The sequence below is a fragment of the Calypte anna genome, chromosome 26, assembly GCF_003957555.1.
Source record: "Calypte anna isolate BGI_N300 chromosome 26, bCalAnn1_v1.p, whole genome shotgun sequence".
Classification (NCBI taxonomy): domain Eukaryota; kingdom Metazoa; phylum Chordata; class Aves; order Apodiformes; family Trochilidae; genus Calypte; species Calypte anna.
The window spans coordinates 2,013,436-2,035,847 of record NC_044271.1 but is presented as its reverse complement, the minus strand read 5'-3'; the positions used below and the strand labels follow the sequence as shown (position 1 = coordinate 2,035,847).

The 22,412-nt window shown below is 52.5% G+C and overlaps 1 protein-coding gene across 3 annotated transcripts in view; it reads right to left on the bottom strand.

Moving 5' to 3' along the window:
- LAMB3 (laminin subunit beta 3) overlaps positions 1-21,565 on the bottom strand; it is a 28,042-nt gene extending 6,477 nt beyond the window's left edge. The window contains exons 1-19 of one of the 3 annotated variants that reach the window (XM_030465607.1): positions 21,524-21,565; positions 16,392-16,507; positions 15,637-15,760; positions 15,427-15,528; positions 14,646-14,710; positions 14,017-14,171; positions 7,198-7,312; positions 6,895-6,968; positions 6,307-6,489; positions 5,830-5,893; positions 5,429-5,604; positions 5,083-5,206; positions 4,365-4,553; positions 4,115-4,270; positions 3,415-3,611; positions 2,517-2,628; positions 1,675-2,047; positions 1,218-1,378; positions 28-236 (exon numbers count right to left, since the gene is read on the bottom strand). In XM_030465607.1, the coding sequence (XP_030321467.1) occupies positions 28-236; positions 1,218-1,378; positions 1,675-2,047; positions 2,517-2,628; positions 3,415-3,611; positions 4,115-4,270; positions 4,365-4,553; positions 5,083-5,206; positions 5,429-5,604; positions 5,830-5,893; positions 6,307-6,489; positions 6,895-6,968; positions 7,198-7,312; positions 14,017-14,171; positions 14,646-14,694 (2,337 nt within the window). In that variant the 5' untranslated portion in view covers positions 14,695-14,710; positions 15,427-15,528; positions 15,637-15,760; positions 16,392-16,507; positions 21,524-21,565. Of the gene's footprint in view, positions 1-27; positions 237-1,217; positions 1,379-1,674; positions 2,048-2,516; positions 2,629-3,414; positions 3,612-4,114; positions 4,271-4,364; positions 4,554-5,082; positions 5,207-5,428; positions 5,605-5,829; positions 5,894-6,306; positions 6,490-6,894; positions 6,969-7,197; positions 7,313-14,016; positions 14,172-14,645; positions 14,711-15,285; positions 15,529-15,636; positions 15,761-16,391; positions 16,508-21,523 lie in introns of those variants that run through there. The other 2 variants (XM_030465606.1, XM_030465608.1) reach the window with 2 other exon arrangements.
- Between the last annotated feature and the right edge of the window lie 847 nt (positions 21,566-22,412).

Here is a 22,412-nt window from a genome sequence, read left to right as displayed (position 1 = left end):
TCCAAACAAACCACTTTGTGTATTCACCTGGTTTATGACTGGGGTCAGGTTGGGAGATGAGGCTATCTGCCCCTTCAGGGTCAGCAGCTTGGAGGTGGAATGAGCCAGGCCCTGCTCCAGCCCCTCCACCTTCCTGCGTCTCTGCCGGGACTCAGCCAGCATCCCCGAGGTGCCAGCAATGAGGCTGCTGGCATTGGCAGAGGTCTGGTAAGCAGATCTGATTGTCTTGAAGGCTCCTGCAGGAAAAAAAACCAAAAAAAAAAAAAAGAGATAAATGACACAAATACCTCTGTGACTCATAAATGCAGCACAGCTCCCCAAAGCAAGGCAGTGACTCTTCCCTGTGAGTGGATGTGCACGGAGAGGAGGGAGATGCAGCCAGGGTAATTAGTCACTAGAGCACAGTGAAAAAGCCCCTTTTATTTCCAGATGCCTTTCAGTCGTTCCTTCAGTGAGCTACACAGCTTTTCTGAAGGACTGGACTCCTTGCTGGAACTAAAAGATTGAAACAAAACTAAAGCAAGATACCATGCAGCCCAGAGGTGCTTTAGCAGGGCTCTCAGAGGCTTTTCCCAACTTCAGAGCAGAGCCCACCATTCCTCTCTGGCTCAGCCTGGAAGAACAGTCAGGACATGACCTCTAAGCCTTCTGGGGATACAGGATACAGAATAATCCTGTCCCAGCAGTGGTCACTTCCACAGCTCTGGTACCACTGGCTGGAGCAAGGGAAACACTTGGAGAGAACGAGCTGTATGGGGCTGGAATGGCAGCCCAGCAGCAGCAGCAGCAGCTCAGGGCTCAATTAGCTCTTCTAAGTGCCTGACAGCCTCCTGGCTCTCTTCCCCACCCTTCCATCTGTGTACAACCTTCACTGTCTCAGCTTTCAGCCAGGTTCATATTCCCAGCAGGGCTCCCCACTTCCCACTGCTCCCACTGCAGCCCAGCAGCAAGGGATGGGAACGTGGTGCCCATGGAAGAAGCTGCCAAGCCCCAAAACTCCAGAGTAAATAACGACACAGTGTGAAATCCCAGCTCACGGGCCAGAGGTTGGGTAGAAAGCATCCCTCTCAATGAGGAGGGAAGGTGCGTTTGCAGTTTCTAGGCTAAAAACTCCATCTCATCCCCCTGGCCCACGGGAAACCACCAGGCACGTGCTGAGTCCCGTGGAGGTAAATTAGTGGCTGCAATTAAGAGATATTAGAGCAGCAGCACTGTACCTGACAGATCTGTGCTGAGGCCGGCTTCAAACTGACTCTTCTTGCTCTGATACTGAGCATTCGTGATAAACAAGCTGCTGTTGAGGGCTTCCAGCTCCCTCAATAGAGAGGCAGTCTCATCCAGAACAGGAAGGTCAGGATTTATGCCTTGGACCTGCTCTCTGGGAGAGAAAAAGCAAAAAATGTGAACTGAAGCAGACAGCACAGCAGCTGCAGACGGAGAGCAGGGCTCTCCCGTGCTGGGACACTGCCAGCACCCATTGCAGGGACAGTCCTGAGCCCACAGAGCTGCCCACAGAGAATCTCAGAGTGAACAGAGCAAGATTTCCAGGCACAGACACCAAGCAGAACACGTGCAAGCAGCTCAGCAGCACAAGCAGGGTGAGCACCCAGGAAAAAAAAGCAGTGTCCCCTCCCAGCTAAGGGATGCACCACCTTAGCAGCACCCATCCCTCACCTGAGAGCAGCAAGCATGCTGCCCACCCGGGCCAGGCTCTGCTCTGTCACAGGAGAGCTGCTGAGGATGCCCTGTGCCTGCTCCACGTTGTTTTCTGCCTGGGAGAGGCGGGAGCTGAATTGGGACCCCCCGGTGCCCAGGGGAAGGTGGGAGGTGGAGTTGCTGAGGCCAGCCTGGCGCTGGAGCAGGTGCTGGATGTCCCCATCGAAGGTTTGGAAGCAGGGGTGGCACTGCTGGCACCTGGGGTGGGGGTTGCAGTGTCCCCGCTGGCACCGGTCGCAGCGCTGGCCCGTGACACCCGGGAGGCAGAGGCACTGGCCCGTGGTTTTGTCACAGCCCACGTCCTCTGTGCCCTGGAAGTCACAGTCACACTCTAGGGGGTGGAAAGGTGGAGAGATGGAGAGATGAAGCCCACCAAGAGGAAAATAAATTACAGTATATCTATATAAATATATATAAAATCAGCCCCTGTTAATGGGATGCCAGCACAACCTCAAGCCCAACCCCACTCCTCACCCCTGCAGCATCTGGGCAGGGGGTGGCATGGGGAGAGGAATGGGAAGACCCCCCCAGCCCAGCTGCTCACCCAGCCCCTGGCCTTGCAGACCCAGATTGTCACAGCCAAGGGTCTCACCCAGGGCTGCTGGGAGGGGGCTGGTGGATGCCTGGAGATGGGGGAGAGCAACAGGGATTAACTTGGAAGCTGTTCCAGAGAATTTCTCTTGCAAAATAGCATGAGAGGTGTTGATGTCAGACTCGGGCCAGGTTCCCTTTCCCAGAGAACCCGTGGTGGTTTCTCAGTGCTAAGCAGCAGCAAAACAAAATAAAAGAGATGCTCTTACCTCTGCACCCTATCCGGATGTCCCCAAAGTGCCTGTCTGGGCAAACCTGCTCCTGTGCCACCGAGCACGTCCTCCCCGTGAAGCCTTCTCTGCACGGACACTGTCCTGTGAACTGAGGGAAGAGAAATACATCAGGGAGACCCTTTCCTGGGAAAGACCCCCCAGACACTGAAGCCAGCAGCAGGACAACCTCAGCCTGTGCCTCAGGATGTGCTCAGGCTCCAGGTTGAACACTGTGATAGAGTCTCCAAACAGCCTCAAGCAATGCAAAGCAGAGTTTTAATCTTTGTTTGAAAGACAAAGGAATTGCCCACTACCAGCTCTTTGGCATCTCACCTCTCTTCCCTGCACTGAGCTCTTTTGGGGTCTGTGTTTGGCTCTTGGAATTTGTTACAGCTTTTTTTTTTAGATTTGACTTTAATTTTCCCAGTTGTCTCTTAAGCCTGAAGTGACACACATGTTTTTCAGTGACAAATGAGGATAATTAACTTGCCTTGCCTGGGTGAAGATCTCTTATTAGGACTTCCTTACTAAATATCAGGCCTTTTCAAATGGCTTAATCTTGCCTCAATAATTACCACTTTCTTTCATTTTCCTGTCAGTGTTTTCTGGGAAACAGGAGAAGAGCAGAACACGCTGGGGAACACACATCCATTTTTTGGACGTTCTCACAGATAGGAAAGGACAACAGAACAACCCACCCATCAGGGGGGTTTGATGCTCTGGGTGATGCCCAGCAGGGATGTGGCTCTGCCCAGCACCTCCATCCCCCCGGGGCAGCCCCTGGCAGCAGCGGTGCAGGGATGGGAAAGGAAAACGTGGGCAAGGAGGTCGGGAAATAAACCAGAAATATTTCTGCAGTCTTCCCTGAGGATGCCGAGGTGGGGGTGGGCAGTACCTGGTTGCAGTGGGGGCTGTGGGAGCCGGGGGGGTGGCAGTCACAGGCTCGGCAGCCGTGGCCGCTCCCCATCCCCCAGTGCCCGGGGGCACATTGCTCGCAGCCCGTCCCCACCACGTTGGGCAGGCAGAAGCATCTCCCCGTCTCGTCGTCGCAGGGCACGTCCTGCCGGGTCCCCAGCCCGTTGCAGGCACATCCTGAGACAAGGAGGAGTTTGTCATATTAAAAATAAAAATAAAAAAAATTAAAAAAAAAATGGTCACAGAGCACCAGCTTGCCTTCCCACAAAGCCAGGCCCACAGAAGCACCTTGTAACCTCCCAGAGATGAACTCGTCCTGCCTCTCCATTCTGTTTTAACACTTTGTCACCCCCAGCACCTCCCCGGCCCAGCTCACAGGAGATGCAGACCCGAGCCCTGGCTGCAGCCCTGCTCCTCCCCAGCTCTGGGTGGGAATTCAGCCCTACACACCCCCCAAACTCTGCTGTCCTTGGGATTTCTGCCACACTCGTACCTTTGGCAGGCCAGAGGCTGAGCAGGGAGCTTTATAAGCCTTTGCAAACCGAGTTTTGTCATGGAAAACCCGAATCAAATCTGTCTGGGAAAAGCATCCCTTCCCCAGGCCACCCCCTCAGGATGCTGAGTGCAGGGGTGAGGCTGAAACACCCTGGGGAGCAGGGGCTGTTTTGGGGTGTACTCACTGTGGCACCCCATGGGGTTGGCATTGGCCAGCTGGGCAAAGCCTGGCTTGCAGAGGTGGCAGCGTTCCCCCTGGACATTGTCCTTGCAGACACAGTGCCCTGTCTGAGGGTCACAGCTGGAGCCTGGCACGGTGCCATCTGGGTCACACTCACAGGCTGGAAAAGTGCAAGAACCAGCAGAGCTGAGGGGGGTGAGGGGGAGCTGGGGGGGAGGCTGGGAAGGTGCTGTGCAGGGTGGGTGGGCACTCACGCAGACAGGCCTCGGGGTGGGTGAGATCTTGCTGCTGGTTGCGGAAATGGTTGGGTTTGCAGAGCTCGCAGTTGTTGCCCTGGGTGTTGTGCTGGCAGTTGTCACAGACACCACCACTCACCCCTCCAGTGGCACGGAACAGCTCCGGGTCAAAGTGGCAGGAGGTTGAGTGCCCGTTGCAGTTGCACCCTAAAAAACACCCAAACACAGAGTGCTGCAGCCATGCAAACCCCTCCAGCAGCAGCAGCTGCAGCACTAGAGGGTGCCCAAGTCCCCTGTGTGACATGGTGACACCTGCCAACCACCCAGGACACATCTGGCAGCAGCTGGACAGCGTGGCCAAGCACTGGCACTGCTCAGGACATCCCTCACAGCACCTTTTGCAGGGACACCCCTGCTAACAGGAGTCCCACAAAGTGCTCTGGCAAAAGAGCTCAGAGTTTGCTCCCAGTCCTACTGCTCACAGCCGGGGAGGATTTAGGAAAGGCCTTGAGAAGAGAAGAGAAGAGAAGAGAAGAGAAGAGAAGAGAAGAGAAGAGAAGAGAAGAGAAGAGAAGAGAAGAGAAGAGAAGAGAAGAGAAGAGAAGAGAAGAGAAGAGAAGAGAAGAGAAGAGAAAAGAGAAGAGAAGAGAAGAGAAGAGAAGAGAAGAGAAGAGAAGAGAAGAGAAGAGAAGAGAAGAGAAGAGAAGAGAAGAGAAGAGAACTGTGTTCCCCATACTCTGGCACTCGTGAGGGTCGTTGTCCTCTGCAGGAGCCCACGGGTGGTTGTTGTAGAAGGCAGCGCAGCGATCGCAGTGGGGACCTGCAGTGTTGTGCTGGCACACACAGTGCCCGGGCACCTGCTGCAGAGACAACATTTTACCTCTCTTGCACCAAATTCAGAGCTTCACTCATTCCCCTTAATTTTGAGCAGCCCCTGTCCAAGGAAAAGCCCCCACCACTGACCACCCCCTGGGGAAGATCTCCTGAGGAGCACTCCTGGCTCTGTGGTGGAACCCAATGTTCCCACTGGTGTTCAGGGATGTTCTGATACCACAGAACGTGTCTGTAGGGTTTTCACTCACCACTCCATGCAGGTCTCCTGCAGGGGTGCAGCTCTCAGCGTGGCCATGGCAGAAGCAGCTCCCCAGCACCCGCATCTCCGTCACGGCGTAGAAGGTGCTTGGGGAGTGGAAGCCCTGGCGTGGGATGTGGGGGAGCTCAGTGAAGTTGATCCGGAGGTTGGTGAACTGTCCCAGCTCTGTTGGGGACCAAGGAGAGGGCTGAGGGGCAGCAGAGCCCAGGTTTGGGCTGCAGGAGGACTCTGTGGTTTGTGCAGAGGCCTCAGAAAGAGACAGAAGCACCAGCACGAAGAGCAGCTCAGGGCTGTGCTTGCTGGGGAGCTCTGTCCCTGCAGGGTTTCTGCAGCCCACCAGGTCCATCATGCCCCTTACCCTTTCTCAGATATAAAAGATTATTCACTTACTATCAACAGCCTGGCTGTAAGAGGTAGTGATGGTTGATGCCAGGTCTTGGACACTGAATTTCACCTGAGAACATGAAAAAAGAACCCACACACACACACAAAACCAAACCAAAGCCAAACCAAACAAAGAAACAAAAAACAAAAACAATAAAAAACACAAACAAACTCAATTAAAAAGCAAGAAACACCAGGTGCTTTTATGTCCTTCTCTGGACTTCCTTCTGCAGCATTTAACAGAGGGCAAAGCCTTCATTGTTGCAGAGGATTGCACAGGAAGGCCCCCACATCACCTCGTTTGTCCCAGAGGAGCAAGAATCCTCTTGATGAGCCCAGGGGCTCCATCCCTCACAGGAGTGATACATGTAAAACACCCCTAAGGACACCAAGTGTTTCTCCAGCACTGGACAGACCCCTGCCCCCACCCCAGGGCCATGGTGTGGGGGGAAGAGGTTCATATGGGGGTCCCTCTGACCCTACCTTGCCACCGTGTAAAGGGTCCCCCTGCAGCAGCTGGCACCGAGCATCCTGCCAGCTCTCAGGGGAGCCCTGGGGGATGTGGGGGAAGGTGTTGGAGCAGTCAGAGGACAGGTACTGGTACACCTGCCAGGTCCTGCCCGAGTCTGTGGAGCGTTCCAGCAGCATGGCAGCAGGCAGTGGGGACTGCAGGGGGAGAGAGCCAGGTCTGTGACACCCCAGCTGGCACCCACCCCAGGACCTGGGGGTGCCCACCCTCCTCCTACTCCTCTTCCGTTCAAGCTCAGACTGCTGGAATAATCCCCTCCCTGCTGGTTATCAGCAGCCTCTGGGTCCCACCCTGCCCTCACAGCCATAAATACACATCTGCACCAAGGAGGATTTTGGGGCAGACAGTCATGGGAGGGGAAGCCACCACCATGCTCTGCTCCTCCTAGAGGGGGAACAGCCACAGAAAACTGAGAAAAAGCAGGGATGGGGCCTCTGGAATGCTTCTGATCAGGAGCCAAACCCTGCATCAAGTTGCCCACATCCCACAGGGATCCTGCAGGTCCCATCTAACCCCACACCCCAGGGATGCTGCTCACTAACCCTGAAGTGAAGCAGGATGCTGCTGAGCTGGAACGTCTGCCCCAGGTCCAGCTGCAAAGAGACGTGCTTGATGCCTGCGGGCACAGAGAGAAGCAGAGAGTGACCTTCTGGAGAGCAAACTCAGCCAAAACCTTTATCTCCTTCTTTCCTTCCAATCCGCTGAAGCTGACAAACTCCTCCTCTTCCCCACACCTTTTACTGCCGGGAGATGCAGTGTCCCGGGGGGCAGGGGGGACCCCAACGGGAGCTGCAGTGTCCTGGGGGGTAGGGAGGACCCCAACTCCCCCAGGGAGGGGTACTCACCGTTCTGGGACTGCCACCATCGGGAGTGTCCCGAGGAGGAGAGGACGTTGTGCACCCGGTGGCTGCTGTAGGAGTGTGGCAGCCTCGAGTCACACCTGCAGCACTTCATGCTCCACTGGAAGAGAAGAAACAGGGAGTGGAAGTGACTGTCCCAGCTCAGCTGGAGGGCAAGACCCCAGGGGTGAGGGGCTCCGGGGCAGTGTGGTCTTGGGAAGGAACAAATGGCAGGAGTACAGCTGGTTTGTTAGAGGACTGGAGAGCCCTGGTCAGTCAGAAGTGTTCCCCTTCACACCCTCTTCAAACCCACAAAAAATAAAAACCCAAATGCTTGTGGCTAAAACAGATTTACAGCAAATCATCCAAAATGCTTTGGGTTTTTTGTTAGTGGTGGTGTTGTTGTTGGGTTTTTTGGGTTGTTGGGTTGTTGGGTTGTTTTTTTTTAAGCAACCCCACAATCCATTGTATTCCATAATCCATACTTGATAGAAAGTTCTTCTCAGCTTTCCAGGCCCACTTTGCCTTTTCCACACAGCCAAGGCTGTTTGTGGCCTCTCTCTCAGCTCCCCAGGGGATTCTTGGCCCCTGGGGGAGCAGAGGCAGCAAACAGCTCAGCGGGTGAGAAGGCAGCGGGTGGGAAGTCGAGCAGCTCAAAGTTCACCCTGCACTTGAGCAAGTCACTCCAGGAGCAAACAGAGATGGATCTAGTGCAGGGACGGGAGAAAACAGCATCCCCACGGAGCAAACAAAACCCCAATTTTGACTACCCAAGCAAACACCACTGACACGGCACGTGTGGACGTTCAGAACCACGCAGGAAGGAGACTGAGCCAGGGATGGGCCAAGAGGAGAGGTGGGAAAGCAGCTGGGTGAAGGCCACCCCAAAATAGGACACCCATGTGTGAAGGGCAGGTCCCAGAGGGATGGTCAAAGAGCAGCAGCATCCCACGGGAGCATCCGGAGCACCCAGTACCATCCACGCTCCGAGTGGGTGCAGACAGTGATGTGAAACATCTCCATAATGAGAAATTGTCACGGCCCAAGCAGTGAAGTGACCTCCCAAAGGGAACAGAGGGACACACACTTCATGCTGAGACATCCCAAGGACCAAGATATTGGGGAAAATGAAGAACAGAATGTGCCAGCAGTGGCAGGCATGGGGCAGGCTGGCTCAGAAATGTCACCCTGGGAGCAAGGAAGGTTTGGGGGAGAGGAAGGGAACACGTCTGGCACAAGGTCCAACAGCTGAGCCCAGGAAAGCAACAAGATACCCAACTGCAAGGGTTGGCAGTCCCTGGGGGGGGGGAAAGGCATGTTTGGACCCCCAGTGATGAGATCAGCTCGCAGAGGTGCAGCAGAGGTATCAGGTGACAAGAAGCACTTCATATCCACCTCTGTGAAAGAAAAATCAGTGGAAAATTCTATCCAGGGGTCCAGTGGGGACAGGGCTGGTGGCTGAGCAGCAGCAGACAGACCCCAGGATGGTTTTATCTCCTTCAAAACCCAGAGCTGACTCTGCTCTGCCTGGACCTGGGAACCTTCCAGCAGCTGGGCAGATATTGAGTAGAGATCCTCACTTAACACTGATCTATTTCCACAATATTTTCCGTAGCCTTTATGTTCTGTCTATAAATATCCCAGAACAGGAGCTGGCTAACTGCAATATTTATAACAACATTGCAAAGTAAGCAAACAGAGAATTCAGGATATATAAACATGCAATTTCCCTGGCTCTACCAACTCCTCCTGGCTCTGCCAATCAGAATCAGAAAGAATATAACGTGGTCCAGGCTGAAGTAATTTCAGATAATGACTACTAGCAGCAAATTGTCAGGAATCTACAGGAATTACCCTCAGAAATGATTCAGTGAACAATTCCCAATAATGATCAAACTCAACATCTCTGCCTGGGACTAGCAGAGGGAGAAGGGAGGCTTTCTGCAAGGGGAAAGGTTAATCTCAGCTAAATTATTCATTAGGAGTGATTCACAAGTATTTATCAGGCCATTCACACAGCCAGAGCCCCAAAGTGCTTCCTAATAGCTGGGCTGTAATGTTGGCAGGGAAGCTGAAACCCACTTGGAAGTTCAGCACCAAGTGAAAATGAAATTTAAACTGCCTGTGCCCGACTCCCCCTGCAGCCCGGGGGCTCTTCTAGGGACAAGATTCTGCCCATTTTTTCCTCACCCACCACTCCCCCATCCCCAGCCTTTAAATTAAGGCTAAAATTAACACTGGAAGCAAAATGTGTTTTATGTCTTCGAGCAAATTGTGAAAGCCCTCTATTGCACAACAGGAGGCTTGGTTATTCCTGCCTGTGACTAAGTGTCTCAAAGTTCCTTGGGACAGAGGGAATTACCAAAAATGACGGCCCAGTGCTGGGCTTGGGGCAGATTCAGAGAGATATGGAGCTGCAGAGGCTGATAGGAAGGCAAAAGAAGTTGTTGGTCTGCGTGGAAACCACTCAGCACCCATCTGGGCCTTGGGGCTGCTGGTAATGGTCACCCAGAGCCCAGTTTAAGGAGACTGCAGAGATTACAGGGAATTCCTCCCAGCCTTTTGAAAGGCAGAACATAAGGAGGTTTGTTCTGAGTGGCGAGGAGGAGCAGATTCATGTTTTAGAAATAAAGAGTGGAGAGGAGAAGAGGAAAAAAAGAGAGAAAAAAAAAATTCCCTGTAGCAGCAGCAGCAGCAGGAGGTGGTGTAAAAACTCCAGGATGTGCTGCAGACCCAGAACCTGCCCTCTCCCCAGCTCTGCTCTGGAGTTTTGCTTCTCCCATCCTTCTCCCACCTTGTGGAGGGCTCCCTGCTCAGCTCCCACACTTCCCCACTCACACATAAAACCCCAAACAACTTCAAGCCTATGGACCCAGACCAAAGTATTTTAAGGAGCTCTCGTTGCCATTTTAATCTGAGCTAGAGAGACGCTTGAAATAAAGCCTCCTGGCATAGGTGCACAGCCCAAAATAAACCAAAGTTATATCCATCAGCACAGATGGGAACCTGCTGCTCTCCACTCGTGAAACTGCAGAGCCCTCGGTGGTCCAGCCCCTGGCAGCCACAGCCACTGTGTCAGTCGGGCTCCTGGCTTGCAGCCTTGGGAGCTCTTGTGCAATTAATATTGTATAGGGACACTAAGGACTGCTCCAAGTTTATTTAGGGACAGTCTGGAAAGCAGTGGGAATTTGTACGTATAGATGGAGACTATACTTAGCAGCTTCTTACCAAGAAATAGGGTGGGCAGCAGGAAGGAATCACCTTGGGAACTAAAGCACCTCCTCTTCCAGTGCTCTGCTCCAGCCCATTTGCCCTCCCTGTCAGCACTTGCTGTAGGACACTGCTGGGCCAGGCTCAGGGAGCAGGGCTCACCTTGCCTGTGAAGGATTCTGTACATTTTCCATGGGGAAAGGTGGTAGAGGTTACCCCTGGGTGTGTCACTATGGTTAAACTCCTCAGTGAGCAGTTGGTATTTGCTGAACTGCAGTGGGATTTGGCTTCGAAACACAGGTACTAACACCTCATGTCACATCTTTGCCAGTGATGCTGGGATGTGAGCTCAAAACACAAATAGAGAGCTGAGCCCCTCAGCTTGGCTTTCCTGGTGACCCCCAAATTCAGGGGCAGCAGTGGAGATGGGGGAGAAGGCACAATCTGGGGAAACATCCTGGGGATGGGGCTTGAGGAAATTATCTTCCTTTTTCTTTCTTAAAAAGGAGCATGTGGGTGCCTGTTTTCCTCACCCAGTCTGTTCTCACAGCATCTCCCCTCAGCAAAGCTTCATCTAAACCCTGCCAGGATGGCAGCCTGCACCCCCACACTCATCCCACCCCCCCGGGGTCCCTCTGCCAGGGAACAAGGCCCTGTCTGCCAGCACAGGTGTCAATTTGCAGTGGCAGAAGAGAGAAAGGGGGGTGGAGGAGGAAAGAGAAAAAAAAAAATGAAAAAAAAGGGAAATAGGCTTTTTCTTCTGCACATTGCCTACAGGCAGGGACATATCCCTGCAGCAAGGAGCTGGGTGTGTCTGAATGCCAGGATAAGATGAGATAAGCACAGAGCAGCCTCATTTTGACTCCAGCAGGTCTGGACTACAAATTATTCAGTGCAAATGCTCAGCATTATGAAGCAACACCCAAAACTACAAGCCCTGCTTTGAGCAGCAGGCTGGATCTCCTGTGGTGTCTCCCAACCACAGCTATTTCATGATTGTTGGATGCATTTTTCTGTGGAAAAAAAAAAAATAAAAAATCTTGAGTGTGAGTTATGCCACGGGTCTGCAAAGAGAATGAGCTGGGAGGCTTTGGGGAGTGCTCCCCCTGCTCCAGCATGCTGAGGACTCACTGAAGCACCCAGCAGGCAGAGTGTTTGGGATCAGTACCAAGCTCTCAGTAACCTGTCCAGGTGGGCAAGAAGATGTGACATCAAACAGCAGCAAGAGGCAGACACAGGCATTATCCCCTTCCTTCTGCAGTTTTGGAAGCAGCCAAAGACAAATCAGAGCTGAGCCACCCCAGGCAGGGATGCCAGGCAGCTGCCAAACCCTCATCCACACCAGGACCTTTCCTGCTCATCCAGCTCCCTCCCACCAGCTCCAGGAGGGACTGGAATTCTTTGGTACCTCTCAATTCCCATCTGGATGTCCCCATGTCACCACAGCACAGGGGGTGATAACAGTGACTTTGGTGTTTACATCCACCGAGTGCCCATCAAAAACAGAGGGGAGAAAGCAGAAAATCTGGGTCCTTGACTTCAGGCCAACATTTCCATACCCAAAGTGTCCCTGGGCTGGAGAATGGGGACTCACACAATAACCACAACAGAAGCTGTAGGATGAGGGGAGCAGAGCAGAAACACAAGGACACCCAACTCCCTTCCTCTCTTGCCTTTTCTCTGGTGAAAGGTTTCACAGTGATGTGCAGGGGGTCTGGGGTGCCCTGCTCAATTATTATTATTATTTCCAGTTTCCCTCTTGCCTCTGCTCTCCCTGCTGTCTCCAGCAGCCATTTCCTCAGCACTAAGTGATTGCCAGGCCAGGCCATTGGTCTGCCTGCTTCCCACCCCCCAGCACTTCTCTCATCATCCCTGCAGTCCCTCTCTGCTATAAATGGCAACTCTGAAGTGTCCCTTATGGACTCCTCTGCTCTGAGCCCACCGCCAAGGCATGGAGCAATCAGTGGTGCAAGGTATAAAGGTTAGAGGGATTTGGAGCTGGAACTGACAATGGAAAAGGGGCTGAAATCGATGCTCACAGCAAGTGACCCACCAGAATTGCACAAGAGCACCCTGGGGCTGGCAGCAGGGCCAGACAGTGTGTGCCTGCCAGCTGGCACCAGGGCACCCCCAGCCAGAGAGCAACCCCTCCTCCCATGCCCTCTGCTGAGATTGCAAAACAGGTTCCAAATTTGTACCCATTTGGCAGCGAAACAAGAGCACGATTTGTAACCAAAATGGAAAAAAAAAAAAAAAAAAAGCTCCAATAAATGAACTGTGCTGACTTTTTCTGGGTTGGGAATAGGGAAAATTAGAGTTCTGGGGATTAATTTTTGCTTAAATTAGAGAAGCAGAAAAAGGGAAGGAAAAAAAATTAGGAAATGCTCATCACACAGGGATTGTTCCTGCACAGATAGGAGCTGGTAGAGTCATAACTTTCCTTAGCTACTTCAGTTGCAGAACGGAAGAAAAGGTCTTGGAGGAATCTGCTAACAGTAACAATGCCTCTCCCATTTCAGGAAGGGATCAGATATCTGTAAGGAAGCAAAGATCCCACTCTCAAAGCTAGAATTAGAGAATCCAACTTAACAAACCACTGTTAATTAATTGTTGTATGTTTAACCCTGGGACTCGTGATGCTCACACCACCTGGGTCAGGGAGCTGCCTCAGTTTCACACCAACCAACAGCCCTCCCTGAGCCCACAGAGGAGCAAAAATCTCCCCAGCACAGAGAACTCTGGCTCAGTAACACAAGCACTGACTGCCATGTCTTGTCCTTCAGCTTAAAGAGGGATTAAAACCAAAGACTGACTGACTGGAGTGGGATTTCCCTGCAGAAAACATTGCCTCACCAGAGCTCAGCCATTCCCTTTCCTCTAAAGCATCTCTCCCAAGACCCTTTTGGCCTCTCCACGTTGAACTCTCTCTCTTTTGAGTTCCTCCTACAGCAGGTACAGGGTTAACCTTGCCAGATGGAAAAAGAAAAGCTTTTAGGAAGTGCTCACATCAGGGACATGACCCCTGCAGTGCTTTCAGCTTTGTGCTCAGGCAGACTTATCCATAACCTCTTGTTCTGAGCTGGTGGCAGCTTTGGAGCCTGGGAACCTGGAGCTGGCTGAAGCATTTCCTTATTCCCACCATCTCCTGCCCCTACACAACCAGAATTAAAAACAGTAGCTCTGTTCAGAAGATTTTCCAAGTCTTTGTGAAAGACTTGAAACGTTCTGCTTTTTCACAAGTGAAATACAAGCTCAGTCTGTCACTAAAAAGCTGGGAGATAAGAAAGCTTGGGATATTTGGGATGCGAAAGCTTCACACCCAGCTTTCTCTTTGCTGCCTTTTCCCTGCCTCCCTGTTTGCTCTCTTCCCTGCCCCAGGGATGGAGGAGCTCCCAGGGCTTGGGGAAGGACCACAGACCCAGCGTGGCTGATGAAAAACTGAAATACATTCAGCTCATCCCTGCAGAAGGGGCAGAAGGATGGGAACAGACACCAACATCCCTGTGGATAGGATGGGAACAGACATCAGCATCCCTGTGGATGGGATGGGAACAGACAGCAGCATCCCTGTGGATAGGATGGGAACAGACAGCAGCATCCCTGGGGTGACCCTACCTCTCTGTGGGGTGTGCAGTAGGTCTCAGGTTTGGTGAGGCCACAGGTGGAGGATGCTCTCAGGAGATGGGCTCTTCCCAGCAGGAGGTCTCCAGCAGGGGGGTAGCAGGGTCCCTGGGGGCAGGGTCTCTGGGCACCAAGCACCCATGGGACAGCTGGAATGGTAGGAAAACAGGGCTTGGGGTTGTGTTGGGGTGGCACACAGACATTAGTCCCCATGTCTGCTCCTTTCTACAACCAACTACAAGGTCATCTTTGGGACAAACCTCCAAAGTGCCTATGCCAAAAAGCGTATCTTGACTGTCATTTTCAGTAAGAAAAGGTACTTTTTAAAGTGCTTTGGACTAGCAGTTATTTCTGAAACTCTCCTTTGCCACTACCCCGGTGTTTGGGCCAGAGGAATGCTCAGTTCCCACCCCACAGAGCAGCCCTGCCCAGAGTCCCCCCTTTCCCTACTCAGCCACCCCTAAGCCCATTGCTCAGGACACAGCAGCCCTTTGCCAGCCACCAGTTTATGAACAAATACATCTCCCAGGTGCTGCCAGTAACACCAAGCTTACATCAGTAGCATTTCTATTTAGCCAGCTTCTCCCACACCCCCCCGGAGCACTGCAGGGTGAGAGCCTTACCCAGGAGTACAAACAACACCCAGGGCCAACGCTGGCAGCCAGGATCCATCCCACCGAGGACACACCTAGGGAGGAATGTGCAGCATGAGCAACGTGAACACAAAATGCCAGCCCAGAGCTCAGCCCAGGTCCTTCACAGTTCTTCTTTGTTGATGGGGAGGCAATTTGAATTGATCTGCAACAGAACAACGTGGGCAGCAAGTGAAGAATAATGAAGAAAATCAGATGCTGAGAATGTTTGTTTGTTTGTTTTGAATGTACAGAGAATCCCAGCTTCTCATCTACCTCCTGGAGCACACGCAGGGTTCTCCTGAAGACTCCTAGGAGATTGCCCTCTTCCCCAGGCACCACCTTTGGATCTCCTGTGGCTGGGCTGAACCACAGACACAGCACCAGTGGAAGTGATGCCCGGAGGAGCCTTCACCCCACGCACACCCCAGGACTCGGCTGCCCCTTCCCACTCCCACCCTCTGCCCCGTGTCTCCAGACCGAAACTTTCCAGGTGGCCCCAGGGTTTGTTCTGCAGGAAGGAGAAACCCGTAAAAAAAAAACAAAACGTCTGCAGGAGCTTTGTCTGCTGAGGAAAAGCCCTGTGGGAACCCAGGGGAAGGAACCCACCGGCACAGCCCAGAAACCTCACCTCCTGCCACAGCACTGTCCCCGCCGTGTCCCCTCGCCCGGGGCTCTCTTCTTCCCCCTGTGCCACCCGATCTGTGGCTGCAGGAGCCTCTGAGCCCCAGCTCCCTCCTCTCCCGGATTTAATAGGAAGCTGCTGCCTCACCTGGGAGAGCACCCGGAGCCTGTGGGTGCAGCGATGATCAGGGAGTGATTCAGGGATCTCCAGACACCCACACCCCACAGCACAGCTCAGGCAGAAGTCTCTCTGGAGGATGACAGCAACCTGACCCCCGGGTAAGCAGAGAGTGCAAACCCACCTGGAGATAACCCCCAGCTCCCTGGGGTTGGGCTGGTTACCCCTGGGACAGGTTACCTTGAAACTGGTCCCTTCCAGAGTAGCTCCACAACTCAGCATCACGGCAAGGTACCTGAACCTCTGCCCACCCTCTCAGACAGGTTCTGTGCACCAGGGTGACACTCGGCACCACTATCAGCACCTAAACATGATGATTTCAGTTAACTGTTCATTTAAAGCCTTGATAGGGATGTTGGAGTGAGTTACAGTCACTGTGCATTCATATATATCACACCTCAGGCTGCAGGTGCCCTCAAGCTCCGTGGCTGGGCTCTATGAGCAGAATGACACAAGTAGGTGACACTGAAATGCCCCCCGAACCCACATCCTGCCCTGCACTGGCCAGGGGCTCAGCAGTGCTGTGCCTTTGCTCCTGATGCTTTGTGGGTGAGCTCCCTCCTCATCCCCAGGCTGGGAGACACGGACACAGGAGAGCTGAGGAGCAGGAGCTCAGAGAAAGGGCACAGGCAGAGCTGGAAAAAAATCCAGTCCCCGAGGCTACAGTGGGTGAAAGACGGGCAGGGCCGTGGTGCTGGGTGTGCCAGCCCTCACCCTGTAACACCACATTCCTCCTGCCTCCTCCCTGTCTCAGCTGGCAGCAAGAAAGGAAGTGAGAAGCAGCACTGGAAGGTTTTACAGTGAAGGAGAGGGATGAGATGTGCCCTGAGCTGCCAAACCCATCCCTGCAGAGCCCTCTGGGATGACTCCTCACCTGAATGACTGAAAGCCCAGGATCCTGCCACACAGACAAGGGCAGGACTGGAAAGTGCTACCTCAGACACAGGCTCTGAGCTCTTTGGATTCATTATCCCAAACACCTTGATCCATCCTTTCCTCCTGCCCCAGCGACTCCACAGGGTGAGGTAACCATCACCTGGAGGTTCAGGCCCTGCAAGTCCAAACAAGAACAAAAGCAGGGAACAGTCTCACTTACAGAATATCTACTGCAAATCCACAGTGGCTCAAATGCCACTCCAGGCTGTCCCCTGCCCATGTCACTGTGCACAGATGGCAGCACTGTCCTGAGCACCAGTGTGTGAAGATGCATTATGGATTGGTAGACATCCAGAGAGCAGGGCTGGCTAAATGTGGAGAAGATGGAACAGCAAAAATGCACTACAGAAAAATAATAACTATTGGAGCAATCCTCTGTGATCATCAGGAGGAACAAGAGAGATGCTCTCAGGGCTCCCAGCACCTTTTCAGCTCAGCTGCATCACCTGTGCCTGAGCTGTGTCCACAAGCCTCAGAGGGCTGGGTGGGACAATCCCTGGAAGACAAATAAAACTCACTCCTGCAGGAAACTGTGCTCTGAGTCATGGGACATCCCCTGCCCTAGGGTGGTGGTAGAGAACACAGCTGGAAGGATCACCTCCAGGATGAGATGTTCCCACTCCCCACGGCACCGTCGTGGAGCTGCTGCCTCGTCACACCCGGTGACATCTGTGTGGGCAGGATAATTCCAGCTCCTGCCTGCAGAGCACATGTGAGATCTGCTCAGCAGCTTCTCTGTCCTGCCCCAGAGGTGCTCATCAGAGGCAGAACAGCTCCACGTTGTGCCCTCACACGGTGGGAAGGAGGGGACAGGACAGGACCTTCTCCCCTCCACACAGACAACAACCAAGGAAGATGCTGCAGGTTTGGTTTGGAGGTTCAGCTGGAAAGAAGTCACAGCATTAAGAAGGTAAATGCATCCCAGTCAGCTGTAAAACAAAGCTCATCTTCTCACAGAAGGATGCAGAAGGTCCCCCTGCCAGCTGGGGACACGCGTGTCACACTGTGTCACAAGCTCTTGTTCTGCAATGGTCGATACCTGCCAAGCCTCTGCTTTTTTAGGCCAACAAGCAGCCAGTGCCTGGTGTCCCCACACTCTTCCCAGGCTCCAATGTCAGGGACAGAGGAGAACAAGTGGCCCTGGGAGGTGGTACCAGGGGTTTGTCACCCCTGGGCAGCTCCCAGGTGCTGCTGCATCCGAGGGAGCTCAGTGAGGGTCACGCTCAGGTGGTGGCAGCTGGAGGTGAAGTGGTTGTGAGTCCTGCAAGAGGAGCTTTGTCTTCCTTCTTCTGACCTGACATTCACTTTCTGGTGGGATTAAAGGCACAGAGGATTTATTTACGCCTTGGGAAGCTTTTCCCAGGACATCATCCCAGTTCAGCAGCTCTGGATTTGATTGCTGAGTGCCAACAGCAGCAGCAGGCTAGAACGACCGCCTTTGGTTGGGTTTTAATTACTCTCTCTGGAGCTGAGGAGCACAAAGGTAACTGGGAATCAGGAGCAGAGCACTGTGCAAGAATGCTTAATCTCTTGAAACCTAAAACCTCCATTAAGGAAGAAGGATGTTAATTGAGTATGATTTGATAGCTTGAGAATATCGACATTAAACAATAATCAATTCTGCTGTTATGTTTTTCATTGAAGGATTAATAAATGCCTGAAACACAGCTCCTGGAAGCACGTTTACTCTATGGGCAGCTGGAAATGGAAAATACAAATGGAAAAATCAGGCCAGAGGGGTGATTGGCTTAGTGAGGTTGAGCGGGGGAGGGCAGAGTCCAGAGCCTGGAATCCCAGTTCCCACCTGGCTTCCCAGAACCGGGATGAGTCTTTTCTTTTAAAAGCATTCCATGGCTTTCTAATGAAATTCCAATTCTTGTTCTGAAAACCCTAAACCTGCACTGAAAGCAAATAAAACTTTGACCCAAAAAAAGCAGCTGACCTAGTTTAGGTTTAAATTCCCATTAGCCCAGGAGCTGGCTCCAGAGGGCAGTGCCCCTTGGCTCAGCCTCTGCTGCCCTGCTACCAACTGGCCACAAGCCAGAGGGCAACTGGACCCTGCACAGAAGTTGCCCCAAATCCAAGAGTAGGTACAGGCAGGAACAGCTCAGGAACAGCTCAGGAACAGCTCAGGAACAGTTTTCCTTTGGAAACAGTGCACGAGGTGTAGGTTCCAGCTCAAGCACAGCCTGGCACCCACTGCCCACTCAGGGACAGCAGCAAAGCTGGCAGGGCCAGGGCTGGGAAGCCTGCCTGCTTTCCACTGGGAGGGCTGATAAAATTACCCTTGCAAAGGAACATCTTTATTTCTGTCATGTGCCTGTTTTCTAAAAGGAGGAAAAGCCTTCATTACAAATGCATTCGGCAGATTTTGGCTTTTCCAGGCCAGGTGATGGAGCAGGGAGGGGTCTCTGGGCTCCTGCTGCCTCTTGGCACAGCAGCCCTGCCTCCAGCTACCACAGGAAATTCCAATGAATGGTTTTTTTAGGAGCCCCCATTAAGCCAGATCCCTGTTTGACACCACAAGTGGTAAATGAAATGCAGATCATTCTACTTTCCATTCCTCATTGCCAGCTCCTCCTGCAGCCTGCTGGAATTGAGACAAAGACTCATTCTGCAGGGTTCTGATCCTGGCAGGGGAAATCACAAGAGCTTGGCCCCATCTTTGGTCCCCTCCTGGGCAGCATGGAGAGGGTGAGCACAGCCCTGTGTCCCTGAGCTCCTGCTTGTCACAAAGTCCAGCAGCACCCGACCCTTGTCCACACCTGGACATGTGGAAGATGAGGCAACAAACCCTCTACCTCTGCACTGCTCCTGCCCAGACCCGCTGGGGTGATGCTGTGCCAAATTATGGGAAATGGCACCAGGAGGCAGAGGTCAGCTTGGAGTTTTGTCTCAAAATCCTCTCCACAACTCTGGGAAAACCCAAAGCCACATCCCAGGCTGGTGGGAATGGATCTGCTCAGTGTGGCACTAAACTCCCAAGTCCTGTGGCTGTTCCAATCCAGGAGGGACTGTCACTGCCACAGGCTGCCCAGGTGACCATGGCCAAGCCCTGGGGCCATCTCACACTGCACCTTCACCCCCTTTGCTCTGCCCATCACAGCCCCTGCTCTGTGCCCACACAGCACTCTCTGCAAGGGAAGCAACAAACCCAAGGTTTTGCTGTTTTATTCATTTCTAGTCAGGACAAGCCCCTAACACGGTCTGCTGAGCTTTAGGGTTTCCTTTTCTTTTTATAGCCCTGTTCTACTCGTGCATTTTGGGCCGGAGCAGCCCTACTGTCCCAAAGCCATCTTGGGGATGCTCTGGCAGCAGGGACTGATCCTTTTGCAGTGGTATTTTCCCTTCCAGCCCCTCTCACGAGCTCTCCCCTGGAGCTGCCAGCACGCACCCACAGCGTGCCCAGCGCCTGCCAGGGATGTGGCCCCATGGCAGCAGGGAGCTGTGTGACAGCCAAGGGATGCAGCTGAAACAGGAGCTGAGCCACCTGTGAGGAGCTGACCCCCTCTGCAGCCCTGCCACACGCTCACAGCTCCAGCAGTCACCCCAGCAAGGGCAGAGCTCTGGTCCCCCATCCCCAGGACATCCCTGGCAGCACCGGGGCTTTGCCTGCACCCTCCAAAGCAATCTGGAAGCAGCTTGGGCTGAGAGAAGTGAGCAGGGGAGCATCATCTCCCTGAGCAATACTCAGGTGAAGCCTCAGGAGCTCTCCTGCCTTGCCAGCTCAGGCTCTGCATCCAGATGACGTTAAACTCAGGCAGTTTCCCCAGCTCCAAAGCCCGGTTTTAACCAGAGCTGCAATTAAACCTGACAACCTCCTTGTGCAGACTCTCTTAAATAAGATTAGGAACAGCTAAAATTAGTCTAATTTAGTGTTATTCATTAATCTTTTTACCCACTCTTAATCCAATTTAAATGTCCACACAAAGAGCTTGCACAGGCTTTGCTACTCGAACGTAAGAGAAAATTGAATTAAATATTATTTGATTAAATCAACACAATCTGAGTGCTGCTCTGAAGGGTGTTTGTCACAGATGTTATCAGCTGTTTGGCTAACCCTCAGAATTATCCTGGGCTCTGTGTTCTCACTACAGCTCCACCTCTTAGTACTCTGGGATGTACAGACATCTCCAGCTATAGCTAAGGAATAAAAAATAATAAAAGAATAAAAATAATAACAAAGTGCCCATCCTATCCCTCAGGCTGGCCGAGAGACTTCACATAGAAGATTCAGGAGGCAAAGAGAGCCCTGCCTAAAAAACAAAACCACACCACTTTTTTTTTTTTTATAATTATTTTTTTTTAGGCAAAATGTCACAATTCCAACACTTCCCGGTGACCTTTGTTTCGGAGATTGCGCAGTGCGGGGGCTCTGCTGCTCCCCGGGTCTGGGCCGGAGCCACTCACGGAGCCCCGGGGCTGGGAGGTTCGGAGGAGAGGACCCGGCAGCCTCCCCATGCAGGAGGCCCTGGCTGGAGCTGTGGTGACCTTGAACTTTCCCTGTCTGAGTGCTGTCTCCTCCAGCTATCTGTCCTGCAATGCTCATTTTTCAAAGCGTTGCAGAGGCGAAAAAAAAAATAAAATAAAATAGCTGGGATGCAGGAATCAGCTGCAACCTTTGCTGCCAAGTTGGCAAGGAAGATAAGGACCTTTTATTGGAAGGGGAAGAACCCAGACACTGCGGAGGATAGGCGAGTCTTTAGCAATTTTTACAGCCAGTCTTGCAATACAATTTCCTAAGCACATTCAAAACTTGAAATAAAAAAAAAAATAAAGTTTTCCTCGGCAGTTTCCCCGGAGCTCTCTGTGAACGCCCTCCTGGGTGCTGGAGGGGGGGAAAACGCCTCCAGCATCCTCCCAGGGACGTGCAGGGTGGCAGGAGCGAGGGCTGAGTCACTGCTCCACATTTACCCACGGCAGAGCTCAGCCAGGAAGAGGGGAGAAGAAAAAACCAAACCAAACCAAAACTAAAACCCAAAACAATGTAAGCATCACGACCCTTCCCGAGGCATTCTGGCCCGTGCCCACACACAGGAAAGCCAAGCTGTGTGCAGGGGAGTTAATTTAGGCTGGTTTTAATTAGAGAAACCAGAGAATGGTTTGGGTTAGAAAAGACCTTAAAGATCACCTGGCCCGTAGGGATCAGATGAGCAGCATCACGTCCAGACAATACTCTGTGAAATCACAAGTTGTCAATCCAAACAACTCGTGGCTTTAGCAGCTCCCCTGAGGTCAGCAGGATCTATATGGTTCCCCAGGCAGGGCAGGATCCGACAGAGCCCCCAGGGGATGATGCAACCCAGGGGATGTCCCTGATGCAAGGCTCCTGGGCAGCAAGCCTGGGGAGAAGGGTGACAGTGCTGCCTTCTCTTTTTCCCCCAAAAGGCAATATTCTGTCCTTCACGTGAATCACAAGGGGTGACGCTTACACCGGGGTGCTACAGAGTTTCAGCATCAAGTGCAGAAGTGAAAACAGGGTCTAAACAGGTTGCCTGTAATTTTCAGAATTTAGGATTTTCCAGTTATTCTCCTATTTGTAAGAAATCCAGGTGCTACACACTACACCTGTCTGCTTTCTACGGGTTCCCTCTGCCAGGAGCCACCTATAGAAACCCGCAGAAACATCTCCACACCCTGGGTAACACCTCTGCATGCTTTGCAGAGGCTTTTTTTTTTTTTTTTTACTTACAAGAGTAAATAAGTAAAAAAATCTGCTCTCCTGGAGTTCGGACAAATCCAACCACCAGTGTGCCAGGGGCTGTGGCCACAGACCCTCTTCTCCCTCACACTCGAGCTCAGCAAAGCTCCTGATAATCTCTTGAGCACTTTTCTTACTGAACCAGCCCTGGAGCTGCATTGCTGGTTGTCCATGACATTTCTGGCTCGGAAATCGGACTGCAGGATTTTTTTTTTTTTTTTTCTTGTGGCGAACATTAACAAGTTTTAGGAGGGGAAAAAAAAAAAAAAAAAAAAAGTGGGTTTTTTTTTTAGCCTGGCCGGATTGAGGGCAGGAGCTG